This window comes from Pseudophryne corroboree, chromosome 1, assembly GCF_028390025.1.
Source record: "Pseudophryne corroboree isolate aPseCor3 chromosome 1, aPseCor3.hap2, whole genome shotgun sequence".
NCBI lineage: Eukaryota > Metazoa > Chordata > Amphibia > Anura > Myobatrachidae > Pseudophryne > Pseudophryne corroboree.
Genome location: NC_086444.1, coordinates 463,015,376 through 463,038,298, shown reverse-complemented (window position 1 = coordinate 463,038,298; position 22,923 = coordinate 463,015,376). Strand labels below are relative to the sequence as shown.

At 41.9% G+C, this 22,923-nt stretch overlaps 1 protein-coding gene across 2 annotated transcripts; it reads left to right on the top strand.

Moving 5' to 3' along the window:
• Positions 1–4,741: 4,741 nt before the first annotated feature.
• Positions 4,742–21,274, top strand: GADD45G (growth arrest and DNA damage inducible gamma). Of its 2 annotated transcripts, XM_063913689.1 has the most exons (5): positions 4,742–5,061; positions 7,061–7,104; positions 19,926–20,027; positions 20,183–20,396; positions 20,510–21,274. In XM_063913689.1, the coding sequence occupies exons 1-5, from the start codon at positions 4,831–4,833 to the stop codon at positions 20,618–20,620; spliced, it is 702 nt and encodes a 233-aa protein (XP_063769759.1). In that variant the 5' UTR covers positions 4,742–4,830; the 3' UTR covers positions 20,621–21,274. The 2 variants fall into 2 exon arrangements, with proteins under 2 accessions (XP_063769759.1, XP_063769760.1); XM_063913690.1 differs by lacking the exons at positions 4,742–5,061; positions 7,061–7,104 and adding an exon at positions 19,396–19,562.
• The last annotated feature ends 1,649 nt before the right edge of the window (positions 21,275–22,923 follow it).

Below are 22,923 nucleotides of genomic sequence, written 5' to 3'. Positions count from 1 at the left end.
GTGAAGCCAGTGTAGAGGTTTGCAGAGCTGAAAGTAAGATGCAGGGTAGTAGGAGAAGTAAATCAGCTTTGCTGTTGAGTAATAGATGGATTGATATGAGGAAAGAGGGGTGAGAGGGAACCAGAAAGGAGGCGACTGTACTAGTCAAGGTGGGAGATAATAAGTGGATCAGCTTTTAGGTAGCGTCATTGGTGAGGAAAGGTCTAATCCTGGATATGATTGTGAAGGCAACAGGTTTAGGAGAGGGACTAGATGTGTGAGGAGAATGAGAGGTTGGATGAATGATGATAACTTTCCTGTCTCTCATTAAAAACAGACTACATTAACTGGAAAATATAATTTAGCAATATTGCAATTTATAAACTAAAACGTTAAAATTGTCTGTAAAAAATAATCTACTACTCATGTATGATAATAATGAAGTACTGTATAAGGAATAGGCCAGGTTTTATATAGCTGTTATGTTGGGGATAAATGATTTCATATATCGTATTTACGTTCTGATATCACAATATGCAAAATACAATAACATTATTATTATTATTATTATTTTTTAAACATAGTATAGGCGTTGTCTGTTGCATATACGCTTCACTCCTATAGCTTGGTCACCACTTCCAAAATGACACTACTTCCAATACACACAGGGCTGTTCCTAGAAGTATATCTCACTGCAAATACAGTCCACCACCACTCTGCATGTGTGTGGTCAGACTGCTGCAGCTCTTTGTGGATTGTGAAAGCTAATACCACACAAGCCGTTTACTGTTGACCAGTCTGCTGTGGTTGTGAGCAAAGGGCTAGTTTGGAGACACTGAGCTCAAACTCAGGAAAGCCAGGAAATGGATAAGCCTAAAGCACTTATCTGGTAGTCACAGATTACAAGCTGATGCAGGCATCGTTGAAGAAGTAGATATTTATTAGTTCCAATAACATTAAACTGTATTTATGTGTGTATGCAGGCCGTGGTGCATGCACAGTTTGCTACAATTTTCTAGATGCAATTGCATTCAGTCACGGTTATGCTAACATACAGCGCACACAATGGTGATAATAACAAGCTGTCATGTGATTTGCCGAAGATGTCTATCTAATCTACCTGACGTGCAGCAGCAGCAGGCAGCTCATGGTGCTGCTGTGGATAGCGGTGGATGGCCCTTGCTGTGAGGGGTGGTCTTTGCTGTGAGCAGTTCAGTTACTATTTTAGATACTGTCTGCCTAGGAGAGATCACAATGTGCACATTTCCTGTACTCCCAAGAGCACAGTGAGAGCACAGTACTTGTGAGAGCACAGGGCAGTGGTAGATTACTATACCCACTAGGCACGTAAGGCATGGGCCTAGGGATGCCAATAGCTGGGGGCGGCACAGCAGACCCCCTGCGTCAGTGCTTTCCAGTGCCCAATTCAGCAGTCGCTATTTGGACAAAGATGCCAAGGCTACAGCAAGAACCCCTTCCGCTATGATGCATTAGGAAAGTCTTGGGAGCTGGCAGATACACGGTCTTTTCTTACACTGCAAAATGAGAAAAAGAAGAGGTAGGCAGAGGGGGAGGAGTTTCACTGGAAGCCCAGGGGAGGAGAGGGGGGGGGGGGCTGACCCCTACATCTGCCTCTGTATTTGAATAGCACGTGTAGGAGGTTTCTATGGCATCCTGACAAAGTTTATAATTCAAATCCAATGAGATCTGTAATTAGTATGGTCAAATTGCTTAGATCTGATTGGAATGTGTGATTAGTGTCTAATAGTACATTACTCAATCACAGAAGGAACACAATGAGCTCAAAGTCCATAATGGATGGAAATAGATGAGACTCTAATGTGCCAATTCATTTATGTGTTCCTAGCCACCACAAATTTCAGCACAAGACTAAAAACTATAGACCTCACTTAGGGGCAGATTCAGTGACCCACAAGTGCCACTAGTACACAGCATAGGTTTCTGCTAGTAGCCATTGTATGTGTGAGCAGAGATCAAGGGTGGCAGAGGGCAGCAGCGGGTGTAGTATGGTATGCCGGCGGCCAGCAACTGATGTGTAACTGGATCGTCCCCTTGTCTGCCTTTATCTAACATTCAGCGTGATAATAGTCTATTCCTGTTTTAAACTTATTTCCCCAAAGCAATTACACAAGCTGAATTAGTTTATTGATGCTAAATATATCTGCAACTCCTTTTCATTAAGTCAGTTTAGATTATTAGAATTAGAAAATAAATAGGAAAATCAGAGGCACACTAAAAACATATAGTAAACAGAGTAATACTGGCAGGTATGATGCCCATAATAAGCAATGTATACAAAAGTAAAGATAAACAGAAGACAAATTTCACAGTGTTACACATAAAATCCTTGGCCGCATTTCTGTAAAAGGAACATCCCCAGCTGGTGTGAGATTGTGCTCATGTAAAATTAGGGGGGCATTCAGTTGTTTGAAAAGTCAGTTGGGTGTCTGTTTTTTCCTGTCTATTAGATAGGGGGGGGAAAGACACCCAGCTGACTTTTCAAACAATTGAATACCCCCCATAGAATACTCTTTTAGTTCTATTATTTTCTAATACCCCTTTTATACTGCCTGAGGCAGGTCACACCCGGGAGCCTGACACAGGCTGTGACCCGCCTCAGGTTCATCTCCGCCGCTGTTTCCAATCCGGCATATTGCCGGGTTGGTGACGTCAATGCCGCCCGTCCACACAGAGTGAACGGGAAATGGGTCACATCGACCTAGCTTTCCGTTTACACAGCACACCAAGCCGGGCCCTGCAAGCTTCCCGAGTTGGAATACCAACCCGGATTATTCCAACTGTGCCCTTTTACACTGCACAACAACACAGGTTATGTGCACTCGTGCAATAAAGCGTGTTTAAAGCTGGCGCTGTAAAACGGGTATAACGTCGTACAGTCTGTTAGGGAGCAATGTCAATATGGACTTTGTATTACACTGTGACCTAAGCTCCAAAGGAAGTTCTGTTCTACCTCTCCCTACCATAAAAACCAAGAGAATCTAAACAATTACAAAACATGCCAGAAATAAACATGTCACTCAAAAACACTGCTAGCACAATATAAATCAAAATTTAATCCCCTTTGGTGCTGCAGAGATTGGCATTAACTATTCCAATGTAGCAGTGCCACCTATAAAATATGTTATTAACGTTTTGCAAACATAAGCATACTTTGTAGAACTATTCAGTCAACAATAGGCACGTAGCACCAACATTTCCCCTTCTGCAGCACAGAAGTTTCCTTTTCTCGTACAGTGGTGCCAAGCTGTGTGGCTCAGGTCCCTGGCCAAATGTGTACATTATGGTTACCCACTCTGGGAAATTTAAAAGTGCAATGCTTTTACTAGCAAAACACAGGTAGCTATGCTCTTAAAAGCATTGCCCTTTTAAAGTTTGGGCTTAAACATGTCAGGAACAGTCCTTTTGCCTACTTGACAGTGTACAGAAACCCTGCGTGGTGAACCCGAGTATCAAATTTTGAGTAATTGGCCCATAAGACCTTCTTGTAGTCTTCCGTAGTCCACTGGCAGAGCTTCATGGCCCATGCAAGCCTCTTTACATTGCTGCAAAACAGCTGTATGTGTTTAACCAATTACTTCTTCTGTGAAAAGGGCATTATTTTTACAACTCTGTAATTTACATTATTTTTCAGTTTTTGCAAACCTACTGTACAAATATTACCCTACCAGTTTAGTGTCTACCCTGGTACCATTTCAGGTTGTTCATTGGCCTTGAATTGAAAAGATATTTATATAAGGAAATAACTTTTGTAGATATTGTCACACATACTCCCTTAAATTATGCACCTTGTAATCTTGTAAAGAGCTGTATGCACTGGTGGCGCTATGTAAATTGACCATACATATTTTATTTTTATGCCTTTTATTTGTGAACTTTCAATGTACTCTAGACAGTGCGGTATAATATTTTCAGTTTTATCATGGCGATTGTCCCTTACAACACACATCCCTTCTCCCAGTGGAGTAGTGCGGGCCGTGCCATAGACCACAATAACCACAAAAAGAATGATGGAGCCATTGGCCGCAAGTGCCACCAGGGACAAGAGGTGTGTTATAGGGGGCAATTTCTCTGATCGCCCATCTCTGGATCAGCCTCTGATCGCAGAAGTACCTTGGCAATTTGCAAGTCCACTCTGCAACTGCCATATGACTGTTACCATGGCAATAGCATGCGGCACTAATACAGATTGCAAGGACATCCCCACTAACCAGAACAAGCTGCTCACTCCATGTATGTCTGTCTTAATATTAAAATAAATGACACATTCCATCATATAATGCTATAAGTGCATAATGTAAGTTGGCGTGGGTTGGTATTTTAAGTACAAATGGATTGTAAAAAGTAAGTGTAAACTGTTCTTCTTGTCTCTGACAAAGACAAAAATTATCAAAAATTTATGAGAAACAAGACAAATTGCAACTAATACTCAAACTGTTATCCAGTAGTGGGAAAATAAATGAAAAATATGCAAAATTATAAATATATAATTATTATTTTTGACATAAGGAATTATAAAAATGAAATTAAATTTAAAAAAATATAATAAACACCAATTAGTAAAATTAATTAGTATTTTAAGTATTTCTGAAAACTATTGGCTAGAAAAAGGTGCTATGCACTGGACAGGTCTTTGTGACATCATCAATTGGTCTACAGGCCATCAAACAAACACAGGTGACAGTACCAAGTGATTGGTACAACTTGTTTTTTTTTCCTTTTAACGTGGGTGAAGCTGAAGCTTTCCATTATTGAAATCCGTACCAACCTGGTACCATTTGGTACCAGGTTGGCATATGCTACTAGGTAGCCATGAGGACATGTGAATCTTTTGTAAGCCAGCATATCCCTGAAATTATTCATGCCTTGGGAGCGTTTACTGTGGCAGCTGGCATTTCAGTAGGCATCAATTGGTTTTTATCCCGTCATAGCGAGACAGAACCAGCAGAGAATGATGAGGCAGTCTCCGAGAAGAACGAAGACGGGGTAGAAAGCGGACTATCCACTAATGAAGTACCAAGAGAAAATGCAGAGATATCTCAGGTCAGTGATGGGGATAAAATAAAGAGGACACTTTTGCAATATGACTGTCAGCTACCAGGACGCTCATGAGTTCTTTCGATAAATCTTTTATTTTTCAAACTAATGATGCCAATAGTGTAGCACAAACATTAATTTCTAACATTACGGGTAGATTTACTATGCAGCACTTTTCAAAGCCACTTCTTTGGCAATTTTGGCAGCTGGATGTAAAGGGGTAATAATATTAAATGCAAGACGTACCTGGTTTTGTATTTAATATTATTGTCCCTTTAAATTGAGCAGCCAAAATAGGCCAAGACACGGCCACTTTACTGGCAAGTAAGTGAGTAAGTGCTGCATTGTAAATTTTATGTTTTATGCAATGAATGAGGATAGTATTAACAATTGTGAAGTTGCGAGAGATACCATAGGGGAGATTTATCAAAGCTTGGAATGAGATAAAGTGTAGAAATATAACTTACCAACCACTCAAACAAAGCTTGTAAAATGACAGGTGTGATTGTTTGATACTTCATCTACTTCAAGCTTTGATAAATCTCCCCCTATATTAGTTTGGCATAAGCAACAGTCAATGGGGCAACTCAAAAGGAACGTCCATGTCTTATTATAATATTATATTAATATTGACGTACATTTTAAGAGCTGTTTATTGCAAAATATTGATAATATAAACTACCAGATGAGTTGGTATACAGAAATGAGATGTGTACCATATAGGAACCCTGTATTCTATATAAAAACTTTACAAGTAAGCCTATTCTTTCAAACATGATTAATTTATTCATTTGGATAATGGAAAATGTGATATTTAATGTCTATATTACAGTTTGTATCACTATAATACATATATATTTGCTATGGTGCACTAAATCATGGTCTAACTGCATAGTACGAGGAACATACAGTATATTAACTATTACCTGTTCTTTATCGATAGAGATTTCATGTGAAATTATATACATTGTTAATGATGTGTCCTAAAAGTTTAATTATACTAGTCTTATCTATAGTTATTGGAGCTAATATGTTATGTAATAAGGTGTCTTGAATCTTCAATGTGATTAATTAACATTTATGATATTCTTGTCCCCACATCCCAATGTTAATAGTGAAAAAAATATTTAAAAAGTGTAGGGATAAAATTAGAGGTGTATAATGAATAGTCACCATAGAAAATATAATGTACTATAATGAGATACAAATAAAATGTGAGTGTTATACATATAAATGAAAAATAAAAAAATGGTATATTTATTTTCAATTTTTATTTGTGTATAGAGTGAATATTAGTAAATTGATCATTAATAATTAAACTCTTCATCGAATATAACACAGTTATTGAATAGAGGGGGTCATTCTGACCCGTTCGCTCGCTGCATTTTAACGCAGCAGAGCGAACGGGTCCCTGCTGAGCATGCGCCGGCGCCGTAGTGCGCCTGCCAGAAGACCGAAGGCCGTAGCAGGGATGTGATCACCTCTGTCTGATTGACAGGCAGAGGCGATCGCTGGGCGGGAGGGGGCGGAACAACGGCGTTTGGCCGCCGTTTTGTGGGTTTGGTCCGGCCTATGCAGGCGTGGCCGGACTGAATGGGGGGCCCGCAGTGGCTGCGTGACATCACACGCAGCCGATACGGGCCGGGGAGCGATGAGTAGCTCCCGGCCAGCACGCTAAAGCTGCGCTGGCCGGGAGCTACTCTTGAAGTGCAAAGGCATCGTCGCTGTGCGATGCCTTTGCACTTCTGCGAGGGGGGGCCGGACTGACATGCGGGGCGGACTAACCCTGTGCTGGGCATCCTCCCGCATGTCAGGGAAGAAGATCGTAGCTGTACTAAATTTAGCACAGCTACGATCAACTCGGATAATAAATTGCGACTAATATAGTGTTAATTAATATACAATTTAATATACAAATCTATATCAGAATTAATTGTGCGCTGTTGTTGATTAATGTTATTAACTGTTTTCTAATAATGTTTTATGTTGGTATGTTTATAAAAAGATGGATAACGGCTACCAAGCTGGAATGGGCGATAAACACATATGGTGAGTACAGGTATAATATATGAACATGTGTCTCCTTGTTGTTTACTGCGATTACAGAAATTAGCAGTGGCAAAACTTTGTGGGCTGGCTGGGCATGTGTGCGTGGGGGGGGGGGGGGGCGGGCTGGCAGGGTATGTGTGGTGGCACAATTAGGGGAGTAAAAGTGAGGCAGAAACAGTAAATTTACAGGAATGCTAGCAATTAGCATGCCAAAGGCATCTGGTGAGTTATAATTGGTAATCTAACTCCTCAGATCGCTGTTTTAGCAATCTGAGGAGACGTCAGGTAGCCCCATTACCATGTGCTGAGAGAGGAATTGTATTCATACAAGAGTAGTGCATAATGAAGCCGCACTGGAATGGAATCCTGTCCCACAGCAAAAAAGTAAGCGAGAATGAGGGAATATTGAGAGGTACATGGGGGTGATAAGAGCTGTGAGGGAGCAGAAAGAGCTATGGGGGGTGGGGGGGGGGGCATAGTGAGAGATATAATGGGGGCAGTGATAGAGCTTTGAGGAGCAGTGAGAGATATAGATGGAACAATGAGGGGACAACAAGAACTGTATGCCTCTATAGAGTATGTCTCCATTATGGAAACCATTAAGTTGGAAGTCAGGTCAGTCAATATGGTCATTTCTGTATAAACCTGCTGATTCATCATTGACTGTAATGCTTGGAGCCAGTTCTGTGCAGGAGTTTAGACATTATGGGGAAATTCAATTGTTTTGGGCGTTTAATTGTCAGGTCTAAATGGGACTGTTTAGACACACAATCAATTGTCACTATTGAACTATTGTTTGGGTTTAGCTGCGTAAAATGGCTAAACCTGTCTAAAGTCCAGTGACCCGCTCTGGGGACAATGGCAGGTGCGGAGTTTGACTAGGGAGGTGCACCTGTCAAACCATAACGCAGGTGTCTTAAGGCGAGCAGAAGGACAAACTGCCAACTTAGCGTACATTTCTTCTCGCATCTCAGGAGGCTGCAAGAAGAAATGTCATCCCCCCCGGCTACCAAGCATCTAAACGGAGCAACAATTGAATTACTCTGACTTGCACCCCTGTAGTGGTAACCTTGAGTTAAAACAATTGAATTGGCCCCTATGTTGGAAAGCACACTTTACCAATTTAGATTGCATGTATAAGTGTATTTAGTCCCTATTTTTCGTGCCAGCTCCCTGTATTTCCTTCCTAAATTGTCCCCTTGTGTTTCTAACGTACGCCTGGTTAGCTCTTAAAAAAATGCAAGGATCTTACATCACATAATAATATACAATGTGTATATAAGTCGTGATTTTTTTTAATTCCTTGTGTTGGCAACTCTTATAAGGTTTAACTTACCTTACCATAAGAGCTGCTGAGGGACACTTGGACATCTAAAAGTACAAAAAAAATGGTCAGTATACAGTAGTGTGTGAAATATCTTTATGATTACTTGCCTCTTCCTCGGTGCTGTTGGAAGAGGGAGAATGAGTAAGGGGCAGTGACGGTGGGCATTAGTGTGTGGGTGCACCAAGCTGACATATAATGCAACTTTACATTTGGACAGATCTGTATATCTATCTCTAGTGTGCTGCAAATGTGTTCTTATATATTCAATATGATACAAACACACATGTATTGTGCAGATCATTATTATCTAAATGTATAATTGCTGATTAACATTAACACCAATGAGTGACAAACTGATGTTCCCCTCTGAGCACTCAGAGACCATCAGAGGGACTGATGATCAATCCCTCTCAGGGACCTCCCCCGCCCCTCCGGTGACCTGTGTAAGCAAAGTTCAGTGAGGATATGTTCACGCACAAGCAGGTTATGTAGACTTGACCATAAGTGGAAATATGGAAACATACATTTCAGGAGGTGTATCTTTTGCACCTAATATAGGACATGCTGATGACACACAAATGATAATGACTAGTACAAACTCAATGCATACAGTATGCTACAAGCGAATATGCAGTCACATCTCGAGATGCAAATGGCCGAATATATGCATTTTTACAAGCATGTTTTTTTTGAGGCTGCACCTGACAGTCTGGGAAACATTTGACGCAGTGGCATTCACAGCTGAAGAGGGCAACAAGTGATTAAATGTGGCTTCAGCTAATCAGTGACATGCTCTGGTTCTCACCTGACCACTTCCAGCTCTCTGAACCATAACCTTCCTTTGCTCCACTCAAATATTTTATGGGCCGATTGCTGTCACATACAGTTTGCTGTTAACATTACCTGGGATACAGACAGTAAATAATTTTTTTTTAAGAATTCCAACACTATATAGTTTACATTTCTGAATACCATTTAGGGAATTCACACTTTTGAAGGAACCATGAATTCTGTACTATACAAACTAATTTTGACATGAAGAGGTCAGGGTATTTTCTGTAAGTAATACTTTTATTCCCACATAACTGTGGGTCATGCAGCAAAATGATCTTAAATAAACAACTAAATCTATAAGCATTTCAGCAGTAGAATAAATTTGGGGTTTATTTACTAAGCTTGGCGTTTGTAAGCCCCAAATTTAAAAGCAGTAAGAGTCCTAAATGTTGATAGTTGATAGTAGCATGAAGTATAATTAACGTCATGGAGACATACACACAGGAGACTGGCGGATGGGTGGGGGGTACATGGAGACATACACACAGGAGACTGGCGGATGGGTGGGGGGGGGGTTACATGGAGACATACATGCTGGTGACTGGAAGGGCAGGCAATGGAGACATTCACACTACTAGTGCATGGGGCTAAGGGGGACATAGAGACAGTAACACTGGAGACTTGGGGGGGCTGGGAATGGACACCTGAGACTGGATGGTGGTAGGGTAGGGCCTGATGGGGGACATGGAGATGTATACATTAGAGACTGGGGGGGGAGGGGGGGGGGGAGGGCAGGGCCGTTCAGTGGACACGGAGATAATATATACACTGGAGATGGGTAGTCAGGACCTGAGGGGGGACACGGTAACAGAGCATCAGTGGAAGCGGTGTGAATTTGGCACTAGACTGTAAGCTGGTTGCATTTCAAATTTGAAGCCAATCAGGAGCGGCCGATACCACCCAATGCTCAGTGCTGACAGGCAGTTCTGGAACCCCGTATGGGGCTTCTGAGCCCATACTGCCCCACACGATTACTGCGATCTGTAGATGAAGGACTTTTAGCAGTACCTAGAATCTTCCGTAATTCATCTGGGGGTCGAGCTTTTAGTCATGTGGCTCCGACTCTATGGAACTCACTTCCCGCACAGTGCAAGGGGCCCCAACTATAGAATCGTTCAAAACTAGACTCAAGACTTTCCTGTTTACTCAAGCATTTCCATAATGTCCCTTTAGTATCTTCATGCTACTGTATTTTATGAAAATGTACTTCATTATTTTCTGTACTATAATATGCTATGTATCTGTTAAGCGCCTTGAGCCCTATTGGAGAAAGAGCTCTATATAAATAAAATTATTATTATTATTATTATTATTATTATTATGTAATTTTTCAAAAGAACTTCAGGAACACTGGGGCAGATGTATTAACCTGGAGAAGGCATAAGGAAGTGATAAACCAGTGATATGTGCAAGGTGATAAACGCACCAGCAAATCAGCTCCAATATGTAAATTAACAGTTAGGATCTGATTGGCTGGTGCCTTTATCACCTTGCACATATCACTGGTTTATCACTTCCTTATGCCGTCTCCAGGTTAATACATCTGCCCCATTGTGTCTTCTGCCTCAAAAATAGCCCTGGTCCAAATTACCTCCAATCCAGTGGCTGGAATTTATCATTAGATACATTAAAAGTTTGAAGTCATTACTGATAAAGGAGATGTTATTAGGAACTAAACTTTAAAAATCTCTAATTTTTTCCAAAAATGGTCAAATTATTAATTGAAACAGCAGGGATAAATGCTGCATGGCAATTGCCCAATGGTAAACGGCATCATACCCAGGGCCGTCTTTTCGTATGGGCTCAATGGGCTCTTGCCCAAGGGCCCCAGGAGTGAAAGGGCCCTAGGCTGATAGCTGAGGGTCCCCTCTTTCCAGGGGTACCAGATTTTTGAAAATCGGCCCTGGGGAACCTGAGATTTCCGACTTCAAAGCAGTGGTCCCCATCCAAGCCTATTAATTGTTCTTCCCAGCCAGATATCTCGGGTTCTGTCTGACTTAGAGTTTTTCTGAGGGTATACTCCAAAAGCTGGGACACTCCCCTTTTGGTGGACACTGGCAGAATGTCTCTACTATGCCCAGAACCAGAGATATCAGCCTTCCAGCAGTTGGTCCCTGCTCCAGCTCCACACGCCTGGTATGCAGTTTTATATTTTTGTTGGTGGATTGTTCTGGCTCCTGCACTCTGATCCCCAAGTCCCCAGTACCTCCTGAAAGGTGGGACTCTCTAGTTTTTTTTATCTCATTAAAGCTAAGAAATCTATTTCCAGGAACCTGAGATATCTGCCGTAAAGCAAGCTGCCCTCCCACCAGAAAATTATGAATCGTAAGCCCACTCCACTATCGATCCCTCCCCTATGTATTAAACATCCACTACTACCCTGAAAGTCATGTACCAGGGCCCTTTCATTCACCCCAATGTCCCTTTATACAGTTTAGTGTTCTCCGTCCTGCCCCATCTGAGCAGTAAAGGAGTAATTAGCAGAAATTATTTCTCCAGGTCCTACATGCTGAGCGAAATATAGAACACCCCCTACCACCCGAGGGACATCAAAGCTGCCGCTGACTGCACCCCCCACCCCTACTGCTGGAGGATGGGTAGGGGCCCCAGTGCATTGCTGTGCCCAGGGGCCTACACTGCTGTTAAGACGGCTCTGATCATACAGAACTACTGTAATTACTAAATTGGTTATGAAATCAGCTTTGCATAGCAATGAAGCCATTGTGCTAGGAGGAGAGGGTTAATATTTATGTAACACGAGTGTTTAAGAAAGCATAACCGAGTGGTGTGTAAGATGTTCATTTTTCAAAGAACATTCAGGTCACACTTTACAGGTCTAATTAATACAGGAATACTGGCCCATCTAACGCTTCCATAAACTTTGTTTTCACCACTGCAATGTCAGAAAGGAAATACATAACTGTATCAAACATCATTATATGATGTTGTCAAGTATTCACATTCAAAACAACTTGTCCTCTGTATTCATGAATTGTCATGTCCCTTGACAGAACACAGATAACTTCCTGTAATTTCAGACATATAATTATGTAGACAAGCAGCGTGCCGGTCTGTGTACTCATCCCTGCATGTACTGAGCTACAGTAACTTAATGCTTAGCAGTTCTCTCATATCCCAGGGGGAAAGCGCTGGGTTTTCCTGCAACAATTCCTGTATATGTATGATTCAGAGTGTCAATGCTCCATGATTTTGTTTGTGACACAGTTTAAAGAACTGTAACCAAATATTCTGTTACCAATCAAAAGCCCCTGATACTGTATTTACTATGGTAGGACATGACTGCATGTAAAATAAATAAATATATAATACATCTTAATTAATGCAAATGGTCAGTGTAGACAAACAACACTTGTAAATGTGAGTCACCTGTACTACAGCCAGCACATATGTTCAGCATGAGAATGAGTAAGGTATATGGAGCCTCCACGGTGTACGGTAAGTGCTTTGCTGCTGGTATTTACTGTAATTCATCTTGGCAATACAACAAAAACCACATCACTGTCTTCATAACATCAAGTAGTAGACTATGATCAAAGATCTCAACAGCAACTTTTGTAACCTTTTCATGATATTAGTATGCCTGGCAGGGGTGGTGTCAGACGTGTGCTTTGAATGCGAGCACTTTTCCATTTAGGACAGTACTGGTGTTCATAGCATTCAGTTGCTCTTGTGCTGACACAATAAAGTGAAGGCATAAGGTACAGCTTTCCCTTCCCTTCAATCCATCAACATCAAAGTTATTAACATTAGCAATTAACTAGCTGAAAAAGCGCTAAACTTCAAAATGACTGTCTATGACAACCTCAGCTATACATACCCACAATGAATTATAATGTACATAGCGTTTTGGTAAAGCTAGTTTCGAGATAAATTATATATATTTAGAAAAGTGTATCATAAATATATTTAAATAATAGGAGAAGATGGCTATATGAATTTTGGCTTGACTTATGTCAGAGATGTGTGTTTGACAGCACAATCTTCTTGCATCAGTCTAGAAGAAGTCGCATCTCATTACTCTGCTGTTGAGAGACTCTGCTCCTTACTTCTATCCCCCTTCTCACATAGGGGCCTATTCATCATTCAGTTGTCTAAAATGCACATTGGATTAATGGGGCTATTTGCTAGCCGGACCGCCCCAAAGCTGAATGCAGTCCACATACAATTGTATGAGGATGTCAATCCATCATGCTTTTGGAGCAGCTGTCTTTGCACTGAAGCAATATTGAATTGCTCCAATAGTTTAGGATCGTGGCTATTCAGATAGTTAACCTGAGTGGGACCATCACAATTCATAACACATTGGGCCTAATTCTGAGTTAATCGCAGCAGCAAATTTGTTAGCAGTTGGGCAAAACCATGTGCACTGCAGGGGAGGCAGATATAACATGTGCAGAGAGAGTTAGATTTGGTTGGGGTGTGTTCAAACTGAAATCTAAATTGCAGTGTAAAAATAAAGCAGCCAGTATTTACCCTGCACAGAAACGAAACAACCCACCCAAATCTTAATTCTCTCTGCAAATGTTATATCTGCCTCCCCTGCAGTGCACATGGTTTTGCCCATTTGCTAACAAACTTGCTGCTGCGACCAACTCAGAATTACCCCCATAGAGCCCATAATTGCACTGGCCCTGTCACATGCAGCACTGTTCTTCTACATAATCTCACAAATGGACAGGTCACCGGTGACCATAAGATCAGCACACTCATCACCTGAAACATTTGGTACTACTTTAAACATGATCAGATTACTGTCAATGATATCACTGGGTGCAAAGGCACTCAGCCCAATGCAATATAGATGATTTTGCAGAGTCAGGAGATGGGGCAATACATTAATATTGTCAGACCTCCCACATTCTGGCTGCCAGAGACTCAGGGGCACTAGGTAGTTAGCAAAAGAAATCTATAGATTTGTTCTGGATCCCCCATCTCTTGTGAGACACCTTTTTTTTTTTAACAGTCCGTGTATGCTTTGTGCTGCAGAAGAACAGAGATGAGATAAATACTGTTGCTGTGTGCAGAGTGTAGCATCAGACATATTATCTTAGAAATACATACTATACACAATGGGCAAATGTCAAACTGATTTCCTGATTTGTTTCATCCACAAGAGGTCACTGTTACTACACAACTAATGTTAGCACAAATGAAAAGACTATGGGGCCTACTGTATGTATCAAGCTTTTTCCCCCATAAAATTCTATAGAAACTGAAGTGTCTGCGTAATTATATGGTTTGTGGCTATGTACTTATAGCATAATGCAAATCATTTTCTAGGCTACAGTTTCTTTATGCAATACGATTTTAATATCCTCCTTATACTATCACAATTACCTCTCTGCAGGGTGTTTCTATATGTTATTACTGTCAGCTGCCTGAGCAAATCCGAGTTTATTTAGATCGCATTTTCCTGATATTTTAGAAGAAAACCTTTGCTTTAAGGCAGGGTCCATCATATGATATGTGCTTTCAATGCTCTCTCTGTAAATACAGTAGTAACTTGCTGTGGTGTTCCACAATTTGTTTGTAACTATAGGATTTTAACAAGCAGAGACAATGTGGCTCTAAAAGTGCAAATCAGATTAGGTCATGACTGAAATTTGCATGTGTTAAACTTCTGGAGAAGAGAGAACAGCTGGGGGTTTACACTGGCAGCAGCCTGAATACCGTGAGCTCAGAGGGATGGTCCCAAATGTAACTGTATTTAAGCCACAAATTTGCAGCCAAAAATTCTAGCAACTAAATAAAAGTTAGAAAACAATCCACACATACACGCCAACATTTTATAAATAATTTCCATGGACACATTACTGCAAAACAGGTGCAGCTAAGCACATCCAGCATGGTTCTACCTAGCCAGGCATGTCTACAATCCCCACATATTGTCAGATTTAGCATTTTAATTACTCCAATTCAATATCATAATTGTAGGAAGGCCTGAAAATAAGAATATAGAGGGTGATGCAGAACTGCATGCATGTCAATTTTGCATAAGGATCTTCCTATTTTCACATTGGGACTGCTCCAGAGCCAAATGCAAGCAAGTGCAGACAATGTTGAGATATACTCAGCTACTAACTGTCACAGACCGCTCAGCACATATCTCTCCCCCCGCTCCGCACAACGCGAAGTGTACAGAGCGAAGGGTGGTGGTGGTGGTGGGGGGGGGGGGGGGGGGGGGCGGCGCTCATTTCATCCAGCGGGTGAAATGAGGGATGTGCTAGATTGTGCCTGCATGTAGAGCAATCTAGCACCAGCGATTGCAACGCGCGGGGTCGCGCATCGCTATCGCTGTGGCCTGGGGGGCATACACACAGGAGATCCATGCTTAAAATCTAAGCAATCTAGTCAGATTGCTTAGACTTTAAGAACAGATCTCTCCGTGTGTACCCCCTTTAAAGGCCCATATAGACAGGAGAGATGCGTGCTGAGCAAACCGCTCAGCACACATCTCTCCCGCCGCTCAGCACAGCGCGATGTGTGCTGAGCGATGCGGGGGAGGACGGGGGGGAGGGGGGGGGGGGCGCTCATTTCACCCAGCGGGTGAAATGAGCGACATGCTAGATTGGCCGGCATGCAGGCCAATCTAGCACCGGCGATAGCGATGTACGGGGCCGCGCATCGCTATCGCTGAGGGGGGTACACACGAGTGATCTGTGCTTAAAATCTAAGCAATCTAGTCAGATTGCTTCGATTTTAAGCATGGATCTCTCCGTGAGTACCCCCCTTAAGTGGGTGGTAACTCTGAGCTCCTTGTCTTGCAAGATCTCAGAAAAGTGTCAATGTGTAAACAACTATAGGGGTCAAAGAATCTTACTGAACAACTATTCAAGCTGAAGTCAACACAGCTCAACTAGAATGTGCCCACATGTACGCAAAGTACAATATCTCTGCTGATCACCTGCTGCTCTTCCACAGAAGAAAGACATAGAACGGTCAACTCCTAATAAATATATTTTCCCCACCCAACTCCCTTGCAAATTACAAATTGCAACCAGCAACTTCAGTCACACACCCTCGCTTCATTTACGTTTTCACAAGTACATGTTTCCAAGAAGCTGATAATTAATATTGACATTAGGTATACTTAATAAGAATTGATTCTTCCATGGAATTTTTTTTTTCTGGGGAAATGCAGCAGCTGATCTCCCTGGATGAGTTGTGAGAGCCATTCTGCAGAAAAGTGAAGCAAGGGCCTAAAAATTTCTCATGGGCATTACATCAATTGCTGCCTGCGACCACTAGGTGGCAGTTCTTTACCAGTTCTCTTTTTGCTGCTCAGTGTTTAGAGTGTGGGCAGTAAAATCAGCAGCTGTATCTGTGCACTTGTGAACTGAGAAGAGTCTTTTGGACAACTGGAAAGAATAACTGCCAAACATGTCAATGTTAATCACTTGTGCAAAAATATTTTGTTTTGGTAATGAATCACTAAATCTAAGCTAGGAAGGCCATGGCTGGACATTAGTAGCTGTTTATTTTTCAAGATAGCCAAGGTCCCTCATCATATAAATTATTATCCAAGGACTTCAAATGCAAAGAATAAAGTAGAATGTTTAATCTGTCAAGTACCAATAACCAGATTACGGTATATGTCCATAGCTATCATACAGTAGGATCAGTGCCTGTTGCCAGATGGTCTCACACACACACACACACACACACACACACACACACACACACACACACACACACACACACACACACACACACACACACACACACACACACACACACCTGTAAAGAAGCCAATTCTCATTTGCTAACTGAAATCTAGGACCCAAGAGAGCTGAAGTCTACAGGGGATGAGATTTGCTGATTGATGGTTACTGATAATCTGCAGCCATCTGCCCCATGTAATACACCACAATGAGTACCTACTTTGTCAGTTGCTGCTAGCAGATCTAAGATCATTGCATTAATGTCCTTTAACAAAAGTCCCTTGGAAATGTCCTCAGACTCCTTTCCAGTGATTGTTAAAGTAATATAGCATTATGAATTATTTTATTACGATTAGAGATTCCTATTAGCGACAGTAGAGATGCCAAGTGGGAAAGTTGCCATTTTCCGGAAAGCTATGTGAATATTATTATTCTTGGAAATTACCGATTAAACCTTTTATGTTGGGATCAGGCTATTTGTTGCATTAAGACCCCAATACATTGAGTTCATGCTACTCGCATTATTCGTCTTTTGTTGGCCAGCTTCCTGGTAAGGAAGAGGAAAAGTATAATGAATGATGTGGAAAGTGCTCCTCTGCAAAATGGTCTGCTGTTTCACAATATTTGATTTAAGCGAAATTTGCTTATCGTTACTGTCTGGATTTGGGGACAGAGGTTATTTTATGGTGAAACGTTTTTCATATATGAACCATTTGGAACTACAGGTGGTGCAGCTGCTATGGTGCCAAGAGGCTGTACCACTGGGCCACCACCCAAATTTTGCTATGTATATGGAATCTCACGACAATTTGGTTTCAGGCTTTATGTAAACAGTAAAACTAGAGGCTAGCTGTACTCAAACGCATGATTAAATGTGAACTGCAGGTGGCGCTATAGCTTGATTATTGCCAAGTTATTCCCAGCAAGTCTAAGGACGGGTAGATCATAAACTCTACCAGGAAAACTTTGCAAACAGTGAGGGGACAAGCTCAGGGAAATGAGCCCTTATCATTGGCAATATCAGGCTACAGTAATCCCTGACGCACTCTTCTGGGATAAGCAAACATGATGCATATAATTAGTTTGGAGGTAGAAATGGCTTTTAGTTTCTAATATTACTCTGAATTGCAATGGGTTGCACATCCACGGCTGTTAAAGGGTTATTTCTACATAGACAGTATATCTAGGAGATAGTTTCTAAACTCTACAAAAAAAACCAAAAAACATTACATAAAAACAAGCTAGTGAGTGCTAGACCTGTCTGCTGAAGTACTTTCCTCTGATTGCCTCTGTCTAGAGCCCCTTCCAGTACTGATGGTTTACATTCCTCCAAGTCTAGCCTAGTCTAGTCTGATTCCATGTGTCTGGCTGCATACAATAATAATGGTGCAATGTCTGCTTTGGAGACTAGTATGCAGGTCACAGCATAAAAATGTTTCTTACGTTATGGAGATGAGGGAAAATGAACTGGGGGAAATTAGGTTCCACCGAAAGTAATGTCCCATCCCGTGACAGGTGCAGCAAAGCCCTCACACGTGCCTGCAAGCAGCAGAGGCCTGTGCCAGAAGGGTTAACATGAGCAGGGAACCCCCCAGTGTAATGAAGCATTTTGGAGGGGAGGGATGGGGGATTTTCATCTGGAGGACATTGTTAGAAGATCGATCTGTGCTCTGCATCCCCCACCCCAGAGTGGCAGGTGGACAGTGTCCCTAGAAAGAGAAGAAGGGCCAATTGTCTAATCTCCAAACTGCCACACGCCAGACCTCTCCCCCATTGTGTGACTGCTATAGAAATGCAAACTAGTAGCGTGTGCCATTCCCAATCTGCTCCACACTGACCCCATTATCTCTGCAGACTTGTGCCCCCATTGCACAACCACACACATACATAACTCTGGCTGCAATATGCATGTTTTTGCCTAGTGATAAATAAAATGAAGCTGGATGTACAGACAGAGTGTCCCAGAACACATGCCTGCAGCCCTGTGTAGAGTTGCGCTGTAACTACAAATACTTTGCATGTTTTGTTCTCTGCTCATCACAGCATGCATACTGCAGCTAGAGGTGGAAAGTAATGGGAATTCTCTTGGGCACATTAACACCACCACACTGGGCAGAGAGATGTAAAGTTTGCTTTTCGTTTGATGTCCCCTCTCTTTTCTTGTAAAAGACAAAATCCGCAGGCTCCAGTCTGCCTGGTAACAGCATCACAAAAGACATTAGACTTTGAGTCATTGTAAAACCCCCTCTGCGCCCACCACAGACACACTCTGCAGCCCCACAGCACAGCCCCCACCCTTCCCCCCACGTGGACTTCTGGCACGAGCCGCAGCGTACTGTAGATGTATTAGCATTACAATGCTTCTCCCGCCGGCCAATCAGGGAGAAGGAGTGAGGGAAGCCACACCCCCGCCCCGTGCTGTATAAATATCTGATCTCCAGACAGAGAAGCTCACACACTGCTCTCTGCTGTCTTTGGATTTATCACTCTCTACCAGCAAGGAACCTTTGTGGATTTACTTTTGGCTCTTTGCTTATTCCTTTGTGATACACTTTTACAATCATGACTCTGGAAGAGGTTCACGGACAGGAAACTGTTGTTGAAAGCGCTGAAAGGTATTTATCATGCAATGTTGGCTCATGTTTGCTGCATGATTGGGTGTTATAGGGCTGCATAGCAAGGGGGTCTGCAAGTTACTATTATATATCTGTAAATCGGTGTTTTGTAGCTCTTTTGAGGAATTGTAACATTTAAGATGCATTATATGTAGCAGGGTGTAGTGGACATTTTACTGTAGCTGCAGAGATACTGACAGGTCTTAATGCACTGTGCAGTGACAGTGTGTATAGAAGTTGCTCCTGCTGCTGTCTCCATATATGGAGTCCCCATAGTTTCTACAGAGAATTATTTTGCATGCTTGTTTCTTATGACGCCTGAGCCCTTGACTAAATGTATGTATTTTTTTTTGTCTTGTTCAGCATGCCCTGCGCTGGTAAAGCCCTCCATGATCTGCTGATCTCTGCTCAGAGACAGGAGTGTCTGACCGTTGGAGTCTATGAGTCTGCCAAAGTAATGAATATGTAAGTATCTAACTCCCTTGCACAGATCCCACGCACACACACACACACATACATTACTCATGCACACACGTAACACAGTACCCACACACAGACTCACTTGTGGCATTCTGACAGCAGAACTAACGTCTGTGTTTCTTTTTTTCCCTCCTTTGCAGAGATCCGGACAATGTCACTTTCTGCATACTGGCTGCAGATGAAATCGATGAAGGAGACATTGCCCTGCAGATTCACTTTACACTCATCCAAGCTTTCTGCTGTGAAAATGATATTAATATTGTGCGGCTGAATGATACCGAAAAGCTCGCTGAAATCTTGGGCAGCACAGATGATTCTGGAGAGCCCAAGGATCTGCACTGCATCCTTATTACGGTAAGTGTCGTGTTCCCCTTATCTCCCCTGACTTGGCTCTGCGCCTCTTGGCTGTGTGTCAGCACTTTTCTCATAAGCAGTGTGCTCATGTTCTGTTCCTCTTTTTTTCTCAGAACCCTAGCGAGGATGCCTGGAAAGACCCAGCTCTGGAGAAACTCAGTCTATTCTGTGAAGAAAGCCGTAGTGTTAATGACTGGGTTCCCACGATCACCCTGCCTGAGTGAACTGACTAGTGCATTAGATTGTGAAGATCTGTTTGCAATTCTTATCACGGTGTTGTGCGCCTGGACGGACCAACTGCGTTTCCGAGTCGGTGGATTACGCTGGTTTGAGGTCGGGATGTGTTGCCAAGACTGGCAAGATGTTGGCTCTTGTGGAGCAAAAGAGTAAGGAGGAAACTTGACATGGACTGATCTTCATAAGGATGCTTTGGGCCAGTGAAAAGCCTCCTAATCTAATGGCACTAAATGGGCAGTCATACCGTGGAGGTTGGAGTATATTGCATGTTTGCAAGCCTGGAAGAACTTTTGCAAAGTGGAAATGTTTGGCTTTCTGCAGAAAATAGTTCAGTGCTGATGGACAACAACTTGATATGCTGACATTTGGGAATTTTCTAAATGTGTGGACTGAACTATTTAACAACAGCAAAAAAAACTTTAAAAAATTTCCTGGACCTAGCAATAGCGGTTTAACCCTTTGCTGTTTCTGTCTCCATCTATGAGGCAGTGTCCTGGAATACCAATGAACTATATATGACAGAGACTTTCTGCCAAACTCTTGGCACTATTACAAAGCCATCGTAATGATTCTACCAATCTTTTCTGTCACGTTCAAATTATTTATTTATTTATGTGTTTCAATAAACAACTTGAAACTTATTTGTGTTGTCCGTTTGCTATGTTTTAAAACATTGCTGGGTTCTTAGAAAATTCTACAACTTGATATGGTCTTCGACACAATATAAGTGCTCACTCCAAAATATTGTTACAAAAATTCTGTCAACTGATCTATAATGCTGTGCAGTCTATCATGTAGGTGTCTCTATTTATTAAGCCTTGGAGAGAGAGATAAAGTACCAGCCAGTCAGCTCCAGTCCTAACTGCCATGTTACAGGCTGTGTTTGAAAAATGAGAGGAGCTGGTTGGCTGGTACTTAATCTCCATCCACTTTATCTCTCCCCAAGGCTTAGTACATAGACCCCATAGTCACCAAAGGCTCTTGCAGCTTCAGATAAGCCACTACTGATACAGCAAATGCTTCCTATTCAGTCTGATAATATGACCTTTCACCCTCCTGCAACAGCTGCTTATCACAACAGCTTGCAAGACTGGGAGCCTGCATTTCAAATGAGGGTATTATTCTAGTAGAAGGTCTTTAGAAAGATGCGCTTCTATATTGCTTCTTAAGAGTGCAGCTGGCCATGTGTCATTCTGAGGGCTTTCCCTGCCACCACAGCTCTGGGAGTGAAACAAAAAGTTCCCAACCCCCTAATTGGTGATGTGGGACACAGAAAATAAAACCGAACTGCTGTGCTCTGTTTCTGCAATGGCCTGACATTCTCTGGAGGGTCACTCAATGCAGCATAGTTTGTGGGGAACTCCGAATACAACACCACTAGTTCACATGTCTGTTTTGTATAAAAAAAAAAAGGCTGCAAAAATGACCTATTTAAGTCTTCTAAAGGGATCAGCTAAATCTTTCCCAGTTCTGTGCCACCTATTGTCCAACACACTCTGCTAATCTGTATACTCTAAGGTATCTAACGAATTGGCCATATCTGTGTGTTTCCAGGAACCAGTGCTTTGCATCTTTTGTGCTCTGTGCAAGCATTGTGTCCCTGCAAAGTACCCGAAACTAGTGTACCTGCCAAGAATGCTACCAGAGTTGTGGCAACCGCACTAACAAAGTCGTGGAGCATTTCAACAGAACACTGTCCTGGAACACGCACGGGTATTATAAATGGAAAAATAATTTTTACCAGTGAAATGCTGAGTTTGTGTACACAAGTTCTAGGAGAAAGGTCAAATTGTTCTGTTCCAGGAGAAACTATTCTAAGTAGTAAATCAGTGCCATACCACTGATTAAAGAAGCACACTGCGTCTTACAAAAGCTATTCAATCCAGATATTCACATAATACTCTTCTGCCAAGCCAAATAATGTTTTCTTAGTAGTGATGGATTGTTTTGCATTTTTTTTATTATTTTTTTAGGGAAGGGGGTTGCATAAGTACAATGTACTGCAATGTATGCTATACAACAGGGTTCCCAGACACAGTTCTCAAGGCACACTAACACTAGTCCAGGTAACCATACTTGAGCACAGGTTAATTAGTACTCCAAGGTTGGAAAACACTGGTATACATGTATATAAACTGCATTATTCAAAGGGTAAATAGGAATACCATTCTAGGTCAGGTGCATCTAGTAAAACAAACTCCATTTCAGTATATGATTTTGTGCCCCCTATTATACTGGCCCTCAGGAATTTTGGAATTTGAATAGGATATCCGTATTGCAAATCAAATAT

Excerpts from the sequence above, each read along its gene's own strand:
- GADD45G (XM_063913689.1), top strand. The coding sequence starts at position 4,831 with ATGAGGACATGTGAATCTTTTGTAAGCCAGCATATCCCTGAAATTATT. Across the intron at positions 7,105-19,925 it reads ATGGGCGATAAACACATATG|CATGCCCTGCGCTGGTAAAG; the intron begins GTGAGTACAGGT and ends TGTCTTGTTCAG. Across the intron at positions 20,397-20,509 it reads TGCACTGCATCCTTATTACG|AACCCTAGCGAGGATGCCTG; the intron begins GTAAGTGTCGTG and ends TTTTTTTCTCAG.